Source organism: Eurytemora carolleeae, unplaced genomic scaffold (assembly GCF_000591075.1).
Source record: "Eurytemora carolleeae unplaced genomic scaffold, Eaff_2.0 scaffold544, whole genome shotgun sequence".
In the NCBI taxonomy this organism is placed as follows: Eukaryota; Metazoa; Arthropoda; class Copepoda; order Calanoida; family Temoridae; genus Eurytemora; species Eurytemora carolleeae.
Genome location: NW_019396452.1, coordinates 54,199 through 67,599, shown reverse-complemented (window position 1 = coordinate 67,599; position 13,401 = coordinate 54,199). Strand labels below are relative to the sequence as shown.

The 13,401-nt window shown below is 32.0% G+C and overlaps 1 protein-coding gene across 3 annotated transcripts; it reads right to left on the bottom strand.

The window, feature by feature from the left end:
* Positions 1-109: 109 nt before the first annotated feature.
* On the bottom strand, positions 110-12,288 carry LOC111703546 (uncharacterized). Of its 3 annotated transcripts, none has more exons than XM_023475511.1 (13): positions 12,180-12,288; positions 11,475-11,543; positions 9,406-9,475; positions 8,471-8,544; positions 6,950-7,192; positions 6,863-6,892; positions 6,547-6,634; positions 5,798-5,888; positions 4,360-4,411; positions 2,543-2,572; positions 1,893-1,968; positions 1,758-1,846; positions 110-720 (listed from the first exon to the last, which is right to left on the bottom strand). In XM_023475511.1, the coding sequence occupies exons 1-12, from the start codon at positions 12,269-12,271 to the stop codon at positions 1,766-1,768; spliced, it is 996 nt and encodes a 331-aa protein (XP_023331279.1). In that variant the 5' UTR covers positions 12,272-12,288; the 3' UTR covers positions 110-720; positions 1,758-1,765. The 3 variants fall into 3 exon arrangements, with proteins under 3 accessions (XP_023331279.1, XP_023331280.1, XP_023331281.1); XM_023475512.1 differs by having other exon boundaries at positions 110-674; XM_023475513.1 differs by lacking the exon at positions 110-720 and having other exon boundaries at positions 1,757-1,846.
* Between the last annotated feature and the right edge of the window lie 1,113 nt (positions 12,289-13,401).

Below are 13,401 nucleotides of genomic sequence, written 5' to 3'. Positions count from 1 at the left end.
TACTAATTGAGGTGGTGGAGATTACCAATTGAGGAGCGCGCTTGCCGCAAAACAGATTTGGGTGGCGGTGATTACTATTTGAGGAACTCTGGACTCCCTCCCTCACGCAGTTCTCAGTCAAAAAATTTCTTTCTATTTATACTGTTATTTTTATTTACTTTAAAATTTTAAGTAATACCAATATTTTTCAACTCTTGATTCAGACTTTACAGTACGTGTTTGTGTGAGTACCAATTAGGAGGTTTGACATACTTTTCAAGAGGATCTTTCACTTCCGTTTTTGTTTTGGCGAATTAGTTTTTCTCTTCTTTTCTAGTTCTGAAAAACTATATCAAACCTCAAACCGTATCTATCAAACTGCTGTACCCTCTGTATAAATAATTTATGTTTCATGTGTTCGTAATTTTGTTGCTAGCGAAAGCTCTCTCTCCATCTAGTCTAGATTTGCAAGAAATAATTAAGAATTTTAATTTTCGCGTAGTATCTCAAATCCTCTAAACGCGCGTAGCGAAAAATAACTGACAAATAGTGTACAGTGAGGCATGGTTTACAAAACTTATACTCAATATAACAGGTTTCTTCATATACAGCCTGTACTGCAGTATAAATATCGTACTGCAATCTCTCAGGGGGCTCATCTATACACCAGTATCTTGTTATGGAGTAGGTGTTTACTACAGTCACACAAAATCATTAAATATTACTCCTTTACTTTTTTTCCTGAATAAAAAATGTAAATTTCCATCAAAGAGAATAGAATTTATATTAGAGGGGAATTTACTAGAAAAAAGTGTAAAACCATGGATTGTAAAACGGCCATTTTGTTGTACTGTTTCCATACTGCAGGTGTACTTCACATATTTATGCTATATAACCTTTGGGGCCCTAAAATATCATTTTATAGAAAATCTAAAATTTATGTTTAAAGAAAACCAAATTATGAAATAGGCTGGTTTCATAATGGACCAATGATCATTTCACATAGACTCTTTGCCTTTCACTTTACAAACGATGATTTTCCGTTATAATTATAAATCAAATGATGTTTTTTATTCAACTAATTCATTAAAAGTTTATTTAACAGCTTTAAAAAATTCGAAATTGTAATGAATAGTCTAGGGAACATGCTGTATTAATGTACTCTACTGCATATAATTTGTGAACATTTACATGATTTGTACACTTTGAACTCCCTTTCAGGCTGAAAGGGACTGAAAAAATTCATACCGAGATATTCTTTAAATTCCCCTCTAATATATATTCTATTCTCTATGATTTCCATGCAGAAGGTATTTTTTTCATTAAGAATAAAGAGACACATAAATCAAAATTGTTCATCTCACGAATTATTTTTAAAAAAGCTTTAATTATAATGATATTTTATTGTTTCTAATGCTGTCAATATGAACTGAAGATTTTTTTCACTAAAAATTAAAAGATCAAAATTAAAAATTAAAGAATTTACAAAAACACAGTTTGAATTTAAATATGTGGATTCAAGCTTAACTTTTGTTTTCTCTACGAAGAAACGTTAAAATGACATTTTTGAACCTTAAGTGTTCTTTTTTAAAAAGTAATTTCTCAGCTGTTACACTATATGAACGAAAAAAACTAATTATTTCAATGTGTGCGTCATACATAAATTCTATATTATTACTTTTGGATTTATATTCAAGCCCTCACATGTTTTTTTCCGTTTTTGATGAAAGTAAAGTCATCACCATATTTTCAATAGTGAGCTTTAATTTGAGCCTTACCAGATTGTTTAAATCAAGGGGTTTTCGCAGGTGGTGATTTGAGTACTTAGAGACTTTTCAAAAACTGGAGAGGCTGGATAACTACGATCCTGAAGCAAGAATAGATTATTTCTAGTTTTGTTTTTAAGAATTTACCTCTAGTTCGTAGCAATAGTAGATTCTGCCTCCATCATGACCAACAAATTTAGTTCTACATTTATTACAAACTTCACTGTAGATACATATATGATTTTAGTAGGGAGGTTTAATATAGGTTCAAGTCCGTCTAATATTGCTGATACAAACCCAAAAATATTACCCTTTACAATTAAAATAGCAATTCAAATAACCAAAATATATAACTATTGTTTATCAAAATACAATGAAATCAACTCTGACCTTACATATTTCACTTTTTGGCAAAATTTACTATTTCAAATCAATTTATTTGGGGATCATAGTTATAATTCTGATGACTTTTTCAGATATTTCTGAGGGTTTTTGTTAGTTTTTTTTCTTCATATTTGTAACATTGCATTTTTACCCCAAACAGTAAAAGATATTGTTGCTACTTTCAAGTTATGTCTAGCATTGATCTATCATGGAAACCATGTTTTTCCTGCAAATTCAGTTTTCCATATAAAACTTAGAACTTTTGAACCAAGCTGAGAGTATTCTTGTGGTGTTGCCCAATAAAAATTAGAGACAAAGCAGTCAAGGGTTCCTGAGTTATGATCAGACATCCAAATAAACGGACAGACAGACAAATAGAGATTATTGCTGCCACTACTAATCATATGTGTTTCCTCGGTGTTTGTGCAGGTTTTCTCATGTTCCTGCAAAAATTGTTAAACATTAGTATATTTTTATTTAAAGATTTTAAGATTATTTTTTTTTAGACTTACAAGGCTTATGAAACCGATCATTACATTTTTTGCCCAAGATATAGGGTGTAGGGGCAAGTACTGTAATGATGGTACAACATTTGTTGATCTTTTAGCGGTCATTGGCTCAAGGGGTTTTAGTTTCGTTGTGATCGTTTTTATAACAATCCTCTGCTGATGGAAATATAAACCTAGAGTGTATATATCAATGACAGTTGAAATAATGCTAAGTTTGCAGTTATTTTTAGACCAAGCAAAGCCGAGTTATAAATAGATCAAACGATGCCATCCCTTATCTCAGGGTAGCGTAGTGCAAGGGGTATTGATCCGCCGAGTCAGGGAACTAGGGATGGAACCCTAGCGGGAGATGGCGGGTCAAACAAATGCTTACAGATGGGGCAGTTCGTTGTGAACCCTTTCGATGAGCGGAGGCAAATTGGTTCTATAATTTCTCAACAGTATTCTACCTCATTTTCGCTACTCGATTGTATAGTATATTTTGATTTTGTCTGTATAAAGTAATAATAAATTGTAAACCGCCTCTCGGAATATTATTAGTAATGAGCAGTTGATTTACGTAAATTTTGGTGTATTTAACAGTACTTTGGCAAGGGAGAACAGGTACATATATGCATACATGGGGGTTAATTTTTACATATTCTGAGGGTGGGGTTAATTTTTACATATTCTTAGGGTGGGGTTAATTTTTACATATTCTTAGGGTGGGGGTTAATTTTTACGTCTCAATATTTTCAACTGGTTTTGGATTTGTATTGTCAATATGAACAACTTTGCGTCTTTAAAGTTTAACTTGCCAAGCAAAAATGGCCTGAAGGTAAAACATCAAGAATTTCAGCAGTATTTTTTCTTTCTATCTTCAAATACTGATATGGGTACATAAAGATGTGTTAGAAGCTATGCACTGAAACTGTCCAATTGTTTTCATTTCGCAATTTTAAAAATAGTTACAGGTCATTAAAACAGAGCTTTTGACCCCTAACTTGTTCAATTTTAACGGATTTTTACGATTTCAACGTTTCTGAAACTATTATTCTAACATAGATATTTTGACATGTTTTGAAGAAATTTTTTTGCACAAAATTGCGCATGAATACAGAATTTAAGTAATAATTTGTGCATGATCTTAAGCACAAATACTAATTGTTAAAGTTTTGCATGAAATTGCGCAATGCACATAAATATTTGTAAATTTTTGTATAATATTGCCCATGAATACAAAATTAAGTAATATTTGTTACATGACATGGTGCAAAAAAATAAAAGATTTAAATATTGGACAGTATGACATCTTTGTATTAATCTATATAGATATGTATGTCTGTCTGTTTGTTTATTACCTATTTCTATCGGCTATATCAAATTCTCTTAAATTTTCTGAGTGATTAATTAGTATGAGTAATGACATTAATAACTGTATAATCAGTAGAGTCAATACGATCCTGTGAAATAACTCAAGCCTCAAAATACAAAATAGCAGGAAATAACGAAATATTCAAAAATCAAGATTTTTGTCAGAATTTTCACGAAACAGATTTTGTGCAACAGTGTGAAATTATATCACAATTTCTTGCAATTTTAACTTGAAACACAATTTTTAAATTTTTATTGCATGATTTTGTGCAAACAATTTCTAATGGAAACCCTACCCCATGGCTACTGAAATTGAATCAATTTAGTCATGTAATGTTCATGGTTGAAAATCGTTTTGATAAACTTACGATTTGAAATATTTATCAGAAGGAGATAAATCAAAACCAACAGTCCATACGCCTATAATTATCATTACTTATATTTACATTTGAATCTACATGAGCATTATTAAGAATAGACACATAGTCATGACTCTTAACATACTCTGTTCCATCAAGGCCAATAGCCCATCCACACAACTGTGATAATTCTTAAATTATAATAGTTATGCTTTTGCTTTTTGTTCACAAATTTTCAGGGATTTTTCTGTTTAAATTGTTGCATTTTAAAAAAATTTCAACATTTTCTGGTCTATCAACCTTCCCTGGGCCAGTCATCATGCGGGTTGCTGCAAAATAACTTGAGCCTTATCAATTCAGACGTTTTAAGGTTTATTGGATAAAGACTGACAGACAAACGAACGGACAGGCCACATTATTTTATAGAAAAATTAGGTACCAGTACAATGAAACGTCGGACCCACACACGTCGGACGTTACAAAGGTCGGACAGTACAAACGTCGGACTAACAAACGTCGGACTGCTACAAACGTCGGACTGGTATAAACGTCGGACTAACAAACGTCGGACTGCTACAAATGTCGGACTGGTACAATCGTCGGACTGAGACAAACGTCAGACTAGTACAAACGTCGGACCAGTACAAACGTCGAACGGGTACATTTATAAGAAAAAACGTGAGACTTTGGTTGAGTTTGAAAAAAAAATACCATTGCTATGAGAAATAAATAAAAAATCATTCACTTATTGCGATAAAAATCACCTGAACAAAGTCTCATCCTTTGAAGGTGATAGCACTGTATAAAACAACAGACCAAAAAGGAGTTGAGTTCAATTGTCACAAACTCTAATGTTTCAATATACCAATATCTTTGCATATATCTTCCGTATAACCTTTAATATTTCAGCCTATGAACTCTATGAGATCAGTTTTAGTTCAAAAGTAGTAATACCATTACCAGGTTGTAAAAATTTAGGGCTGAGAATATTTGAGTTAGTGACAAGAACTCAGTAACTTTTGGTATGATTTGTATTTATCAGTGGATAAAAGGAAATAACCTTTAAGAAAAAATCTTAAAATTCAAATATTTTTTTTTACTTAGTCCAACGTTTTTACTGATCTGACGTTTTTACTGGTCTGACGTTTGTACTGGTCCGTCGTTTGTACTGTCCGACGTTTGTACTGTCCGACGTTTGTACTGGTCCGACGTTTGTACTGGTCCAACGCTTGTACTATCCGACGTTTATAAGTCTTATGTTTGTACCGTTCGACGTTTGTACTAGTACCAAAAATTATCCTGTTAATATTTGTTATATTAAACTGAATAAAGTGATTTGAAAGAAAGTTTAAAAATGCATATCAGCTCTGAAGTTGATTTGTATCTTTGTGGGTAGCAATAATGTGATAGATTTTAAGACTGTAAGATATTAATTATGGGAATGATCCTGGTGGTGGTACTGGGGTGTCAGTGCATGTCACTGATACAATCATCCCTGTCATGTCCAAATCCATTGCTGGGTACCATTCATAGGCTGCCTGAAAATGAGTGTTCATGACATGGAAGGACATGCAATAAATTTGATTTTAAGATTAAAGGTTTTTATATTATTCATTCTAATTCACTTAGTTATTTTCCCCCCTCCATAGTTTAATAATTTCTTTAATTTTTCTTTAACCCATTTTGTCCACTGGTTATTGGCCTTTGTTTTAAAAATCATTTAAGAAAAGTTTCTGTTCTTTTAAAAGTGGAAATGTGGAATCCTTTATTCTTGTAATAATTTACCAGTTCAGTAATTCTTTATATAATAATTTTTGTCTTCAGTAATTTTTTTGTAAGTTATGAAATTGAGTTTTGTTTTAATAGCGGATTATTAAGTGGGATTTGAGCCAAAAATGCGACAATGATTCTAATTCGGGATTTGTTGGAAAATGGAAAACCCCCAAAGTCTTGAAAATGGTCAAGGGTTTTTAAAAATCCCCTGTGTTAGAAATGGCCCTAACCCTGGTTTGGAATTAATGTCCCCAACGGTTGTGGCAATTAGTTTGGTATCAAGTCTTTGGGATTCCAAAAGGAATCCCAAAGATCTGAAAATTGGAAATGTTTTGATTTTCTATTCTATAAATAAATAAAAAGAGAAGCACCTGGACTTTTAAAGCAACAGAACCTAACACTAATGGTACTCATGGTACTTACTTTTGGATTAAAGCATTCACAGTCAGCTTTCCCCCTTTTTCCAGGTATAAGGTTGGCATAAGGGCTTTCACACTCTATACAGCAGTCACTTTATGACATCATATATAACTATTTTTTACTTGTAGGTAAAAAAAATTTTTTTTAAACAAACATGATATTTTTGACAGAAAAAATTCAAGAATTTTGAATAATTAAAAGTAAAAAGAAAAATTTAAAGTCAGGAAAAGGTAGAATTATTGCATGTATGACATAGTATTTGTTAATTTATACATACATAATATATATAAATATAAAAAAGATAAGTTGTATAATTTTCCTGGTTGTGCTAGCGGATTTCATTGATGACCTAAATAAACAATATTTAAATTTGTTTATTTATATTGATATAAATTGATAATCTTACTCATAGTTGATATCTGTTACAAACATCCATCCAGGCTCATTTGGGATAGATGTAGTTGTTGTAGGAGTTGTGGTAGTTGTTGTAGTTGTAGTAGTTGTAGTTGTAATTTTAGTTGTTGTTGTAGTTGTAGTTTTAATTGATGTTGTAGTTTCCAGTGGTGGTTTTGTACTAGGCAATGGAGGGATAGTCGTGTACTTATTCTTGATGATATTGGTCTCCCAAAACTTTGCTTCGGGGATCCTCCTGTAAATTAGAACTTTTATTTTTAAAGGAATTGTGTTCACAAACAATTAAAGATGATGTAGGCTAAAACAAGTCAAATTTGAATTCGATTGCTACTAATCTATCTTAAGGCGGAATGATGGTTGATTTAAAAAAATATATTTATGGTTTGAAACACGAATAAGTCTAGTAAATTGGCAAAGTTTACAATAATATCATTGTTGCTCAGTAGTATGATGTGTTAACTACATTCTATTGACCAGAATACAATAATATTATTGTTGCTCAGTAGTATGATGTGTTAACTACATTCTATTGACCAGAATACAATAATATTATTGTTGCTGAGTAGTATGATGTGTTAACTACATTCTATTGACCAGAATACAAATCTATTGTAATATTTTAATAATCAGTAATGAAAATATGAATATGAACGTAAGTCTCGTATGTTCCAACTTAGTGCTCACACATGGACTCTTCCGTGTCTCCTATCTTAAAGGGAGTGTCAGGCAAACCTTTGGTGCTTGAACTGAGTATGCAGTATTGTAGAATTGTATTTAGGATTCATTTGAGACATTTAAAACGTTTCCACGATGTATAATTACCGAGTTTGAGTGCAAAGTCGACGTTCAAAATCATGAATTTGGGTGGGTACGTTTTCAGAATTGGGTTTTTTAAAAATTAGTATATAACGACGACAAAAAATATAGTATGTTCTTTAGTAAACTAATTAAATTTTTAGGAACATATTTCTCAAAAGAAATTTGTCAATAAATCAATGATAGAATCAATTATTTCGTTTTCATCATTTTATTGAATTTTTTATTTTCTATGAATTTGTTCGCAGATTTCTACAAATTCTTCAAATGTTGTCTTTTCAATAAAAATTCCAGAAAGTCTTTGTGAATAATGAGAGATTGTAGAAACTAATAATTGAATAAGATTACTTATTTCGATGATAAGAGTTAATTTTATTTTTCAACCTGTTCCTAAACAACTAATTAGTTTCTTGTAGAATTTTGTTATAATGAAAAAAACCGTTTCTGAATACGTACTCACCCAAATTCATGATTTTGAACGTCGACTTTGCGCTCAAACTTAGTAATTTTACATTGTGGAAACGTTGTATATGTCTCACACGAATCTTGAAAATGTTGTTCACAACACTGCATACTCAGTTCAACCACCATACATTGCCGGTCACTCCCTTTAATCTGAAGCAATTTATTAAAAAGCCATCAAATATTTGTATATCATATCTCAAAAGCGACATGATGACCTTTATGCATTATTTACCTAAAGTATGTTGATCCAACCTCTGGAATAGTATTTTCAGCATCTTTCTCTGAGATAATGTAACAAAGTTTTTCCTGAAAATAGATAAAAGATTTTAAAAAATAAATATCCAAAAAGGCACTTACACATGTAAAGTAGTATAAACTTAATAGAAACTCATATCTAAAGAACTCAATAAAGGAAACTTTACAAAGAGAAACTCAATATAACAAGCCAGATGGAATCGATTAAAGCACTAATTTTGCACGGACATTTATTTTACATTATTATTAAAATACAAACTGAGGATCAACCGAAGTTAATCCTGGATTCATAGATGGAGCTAATTCTCCTCTCGGAGCTACTGGAGCTGTTATCGACCGCTCTCTTCTGACACTTCATCAAGACTCACCCTTTTCTCGGGGACAAAATGGACGTTCAGTTTGCTTTCTCTTCCCACGAAAGCATCGTTATCCGTGTTCCCCCGATAAGGATTCCCAGGGTTTGAATCTTGCTGCCCTGGAAATTTCCTCTCGCCGTTGGTACCAGCTCCAGTAGTAACGGGTTAAATACAATCAATATTATTTGTTTGTCCAGTTCTCAACTCATGATAAAACTTAGCTTGGGTTGAATGAACTAGAATCAACGTATACATTTCTGGATGGGTTTACAGTAGTAATCTCTATCTGTCTATTTGTTTGTTTGCATGTCTAATCATCACTTATTAATGCCTTGACCGAGTGGCCTCAAATTTATTTCTGTTTTCTTTCAGGTGCCCCCCTCCCTCCAGAGGAACAGATCTTCCTCAGACATGAAACTCTCCCTTAGTATAATCTGAGAAACAGATCTCCCTCAGACATGAAACTCTCCCTTAATATAATCTGAGAAACAGATCTCCCGTCAGACATGAAACTCTCCCTTAGTATAAACTGAGAAACAGATCTTATTAAATACACCTTAATAACGACAGCTCCACACCCTGGTGTTAGGAAGCATTTTTCCTGGCACTGATGATCCAAACCACGGCTGAAAATAAATTAAAGATTTAGGTGTCTCTCTCGCTCTCCGAATTTTACAGATTTCTCTGTAAGAAACACCTAGCGGTTAAAAAATCCTCCTCCAAGTACCTTCATATATCTAAAAATAAAGATAACAAGATTAGGATATGTAAATTACATTAAACTTATTTAAAACACTTTCAGAATTCATAATTTGAAATATTTATCAGATTAGTTATAATTATATAATGAATGATTTAAACTTTGACTGTGGTATACCGGGTTTAGTCTATACTCTCTTTCATGTTTTGCAAACTCTCCCTAAATATAATCTGAGAAACAGATCTCCCTCAGACATGAAACTCTCCCTTAGTATAAACTAGGAAACAGATCTCCCCTCAGACATGAAACTCTCCCTTAGTATAAACTAGGAAACAGATCTCCCCTCAGACATGAAACTCTCCCTTAATATAATCTGAGAAACAGATCTCCCCTCAGACATGAAACTCTCCCTTAGTATAAACTAGGAAACAGATCTCCCCTCAGACATGAAACTCTCCCTTAGTATAATCAGAGGAACAGATCTTCCTCAGACATGAAACTCTCCCTTAATATAATCTGAGAAACAGATCTCCCTTCAGACATGAAATAGCCAAATAAATTTCAGTTTTCAGTTAAATTCCCTTCAGCAGTATGCAATAATTGACCTTTTCTATCGATTTTCTATTTTTGTAGAACCTAAATTACTAGTTTAAAACATTTAAAACATTTGTCAAACCATTATAAATTACCCCCCCCCCTTCCCGTATCCGGTCGGCTTGTTGTATAGAGATGGGTATCATTTTTGTGAACGAACAAAATTTTTCGTAAACAACGGTGTCGTTCTGAAAAAAACGAACGATTGATGAACGATTTGGATTGTTTTTTTAAAACGAACAATAAAAAGCAAAAACAAACGACTTGAAATTGTTCAAACGAATATGAAAAAACGATAGTTTTTTACTGAACTAACTAATTTTCCAATAGATTTTGAAAAAAACAACCGATTTTAACTGAATATGCCAATTTATTTTAAACATAACTTAAAAAAACGTTCGTTTTTTTCTGAACAAAGGATTTTATAAATCAAACATATAAGAAAACAATAGTTTTTTACTGAAAGAATGGTTTTTACTGAGCGATCATTCAGTGAGAAAACGAATGAAATAGATGGTAAATAAACGATAATTTTGAAAACGTGGGAAATCAAATTTTTTTGAACGATTGAAAAAAAACTTACAAATTGGGTCGTTCACAAATTGTGAAAACAAAAAACGAAATTAGGCGGAATGCGCCAATCTCTAGCATTTTAATTATTTATCAAATATCAAATGAATCACTCATTCATGATAAAGGGTGGATACAGTTAAATTTTTAGTTTTTAACAAAGAAATGACCCAAAAATGAGAAAATGTCGCATATGTCAAATCATCAAGTAAAAAATCAGGCCCACCCCACAATTCTTGTTTCTTTTTTGGTTATATTTCACCAGAGGCCGAATTCAAAGAATTTGAGTCGCGGCTCAAATTTGAGACGCGGCTCAAATATGGTTGGTTCCAATTAAAATTGTTTTTAATGTTTTAAGATTTAAGGGACTGTAAGCGAAAATTCAAGTGACCCTTCATTCAAAAACGACAATGCCCGATTCACAACGGTACCCTTGAAACAGTTATCTGATCAAGAATGGGGAAAATATATCGTCCTTTTTTTGAGGATTGAATGTGTTTTGTCCTGATAATTTCAATATATTTTCCTGCCGTAGAAATGAGCAAGTTATTTTTGTAGAAAAACCACAATTAAAAACAATAAGTTTTAAAAATTATAATTAATATCCTTGCATGGATGGTTACTCGAAATTACTCTTATTGTCCCTTTAATAGATCTACTATTTACTCCTTACTTTCTTTTATTGTCCCTTTAATATATCTAATATTTTCTTCTTACTTTCTTTTATTGTCCCTTTAATAGATCAAATATTTTCTCCTTACTTTCTTTTCTCATCTAAAGTAAAAGAAGGATGATCACCCACTGCCATTGTATTCCATCTGGGATCATACCTTTGACATAAGTAAATGTACAGTAAGAACCAGAAAACTCTGGAATAGGAAGACGACTTTTACACTCAAGTTGTGACGTTAAATAGTCCAATAAACATTAGACACAGCAAATGGGCAGTGTAACTAGACCCATTTCACTCAATAAGTGATTTAATAAGTTACTACAATAAACTATCTGCTTTGTAACAATATCAAATATCTATCCTAAATATCGTCCACCCATTCCACAGTTTTTTGTTACTCACTGCATACAAACAATCTATAAAGCCTTTTAAAGATATATCTTTCATAATAATATTATAGTAATTTGTCGCATAGGTTATTTGATATTTTTACCGGGACAATTAAGGAACTGGGATTTTGCAGAAATTTTATATTTAATCAGTATATCTTTGCAACCCGGTATGGTAGATCTTTGATATTGAGAATTCTGTTATGTTAAAAAGTCTAAGTTTGAAATATCAATGGTTTAAACCATCAGGATCGCAATGATATAATAAGTATTTATATAATTCTCAAACATGCAAAATCATCTTATTACGCAAAATAAGAGATCGTTACTGCAGGAGGTTTTTAAAAATTTACAATCCCCCGACACCTCCCCTCCCTCACTAAATATATAGTTGCGCATCTTACCTCTCCACCACTCCTCTCCTTGGTGGGGGCAGGCCTGCATTTGCCCCACTGTTAAATAATAAAATTAAATATAATATAACAAACCACACCATGGTCCTTGTTCTTTTAATTCTATTTACTCTGGTAGACTTAACTACAGGGTTACCCACAAAGGATAAGACCTGAAACTCGATATCAAGTTTGAATTAAGTTTAATGCCTTAATGTATTGTCTTGTATGGATTATTTAATGATTTGACATAAGATAAAGAAATAAGTTTTTAGTTTAAGAGAATCGTGAAAAAAAGGCATACAATTATGAATTTTGTACAGTCCCACCTGAAGTCTCATTCTTATATTGGGCACCCTGTAGTTTAGAAAGTTTGTTGAAAACTAACAATTGTGATTATTTATTTATCATTGGTATTGGTAGGGTTTCCGTTCACAAAACTTTTGCGTTGCATGACATTTTTACCCGAAAATACAGTACTTTGAGCATTCGTTCACTAATATTAATTTGCACAATGGGCTTACTTACTTTCTACATTCACAGAAGAGAAAAGTAAAAATTCTAAAAAGTAGATAAAAGATAAAAAATATGCTACAGATTTCTGCTAGATTAAGTTGTCAAAGTTAAGAATATCAAAGAGTTTGATTCAGGTTGCAAAGATATATTGATTCGAAAATTTGAGCCTGAGTCGAGTAATCAGTTTCTTTACTAAGCGAATTCAATATAATACTATTATAAACTCCCTACACAAAAGATCCCATAATATTCATATTTTTTGGTGATGTTTTCTGGGCCTTACTGTCTGCCTTTTTCGCACACAATGTTATTTTTTTATGCTCAAAACATCCACCAAAATAACACCCAACTTGCGGTAAAAATCGCCATTTCGGGAAACCCTAATAATTCATGGGTCAGGCTTTTCTCAGGGTTAAATATGGAAAAGTGTGAAGGAAATTTTATAATTAGCTTTCTTTTCTTTTTTATGTAAATTTTTCTTCTTTTTTTGTTTCAATTTTCACATTCAAGTTTTATATTTATATCATTAATATTTCTGTTTTCTTTCAGGTGCCCCCCTCCCTCCCCGAGCGTTTACATCTATCTATTTTATTTTTAAGCAATTAAGTCTTTGCCACAAACTTTGATTTTCAATCCCTTGGAACTCAATGTCAGTGACCTTAGTTCTTTTAAACTATGAATTCTATTAGAACAATGAGTCGTAGTGTGAAAAGTCAAA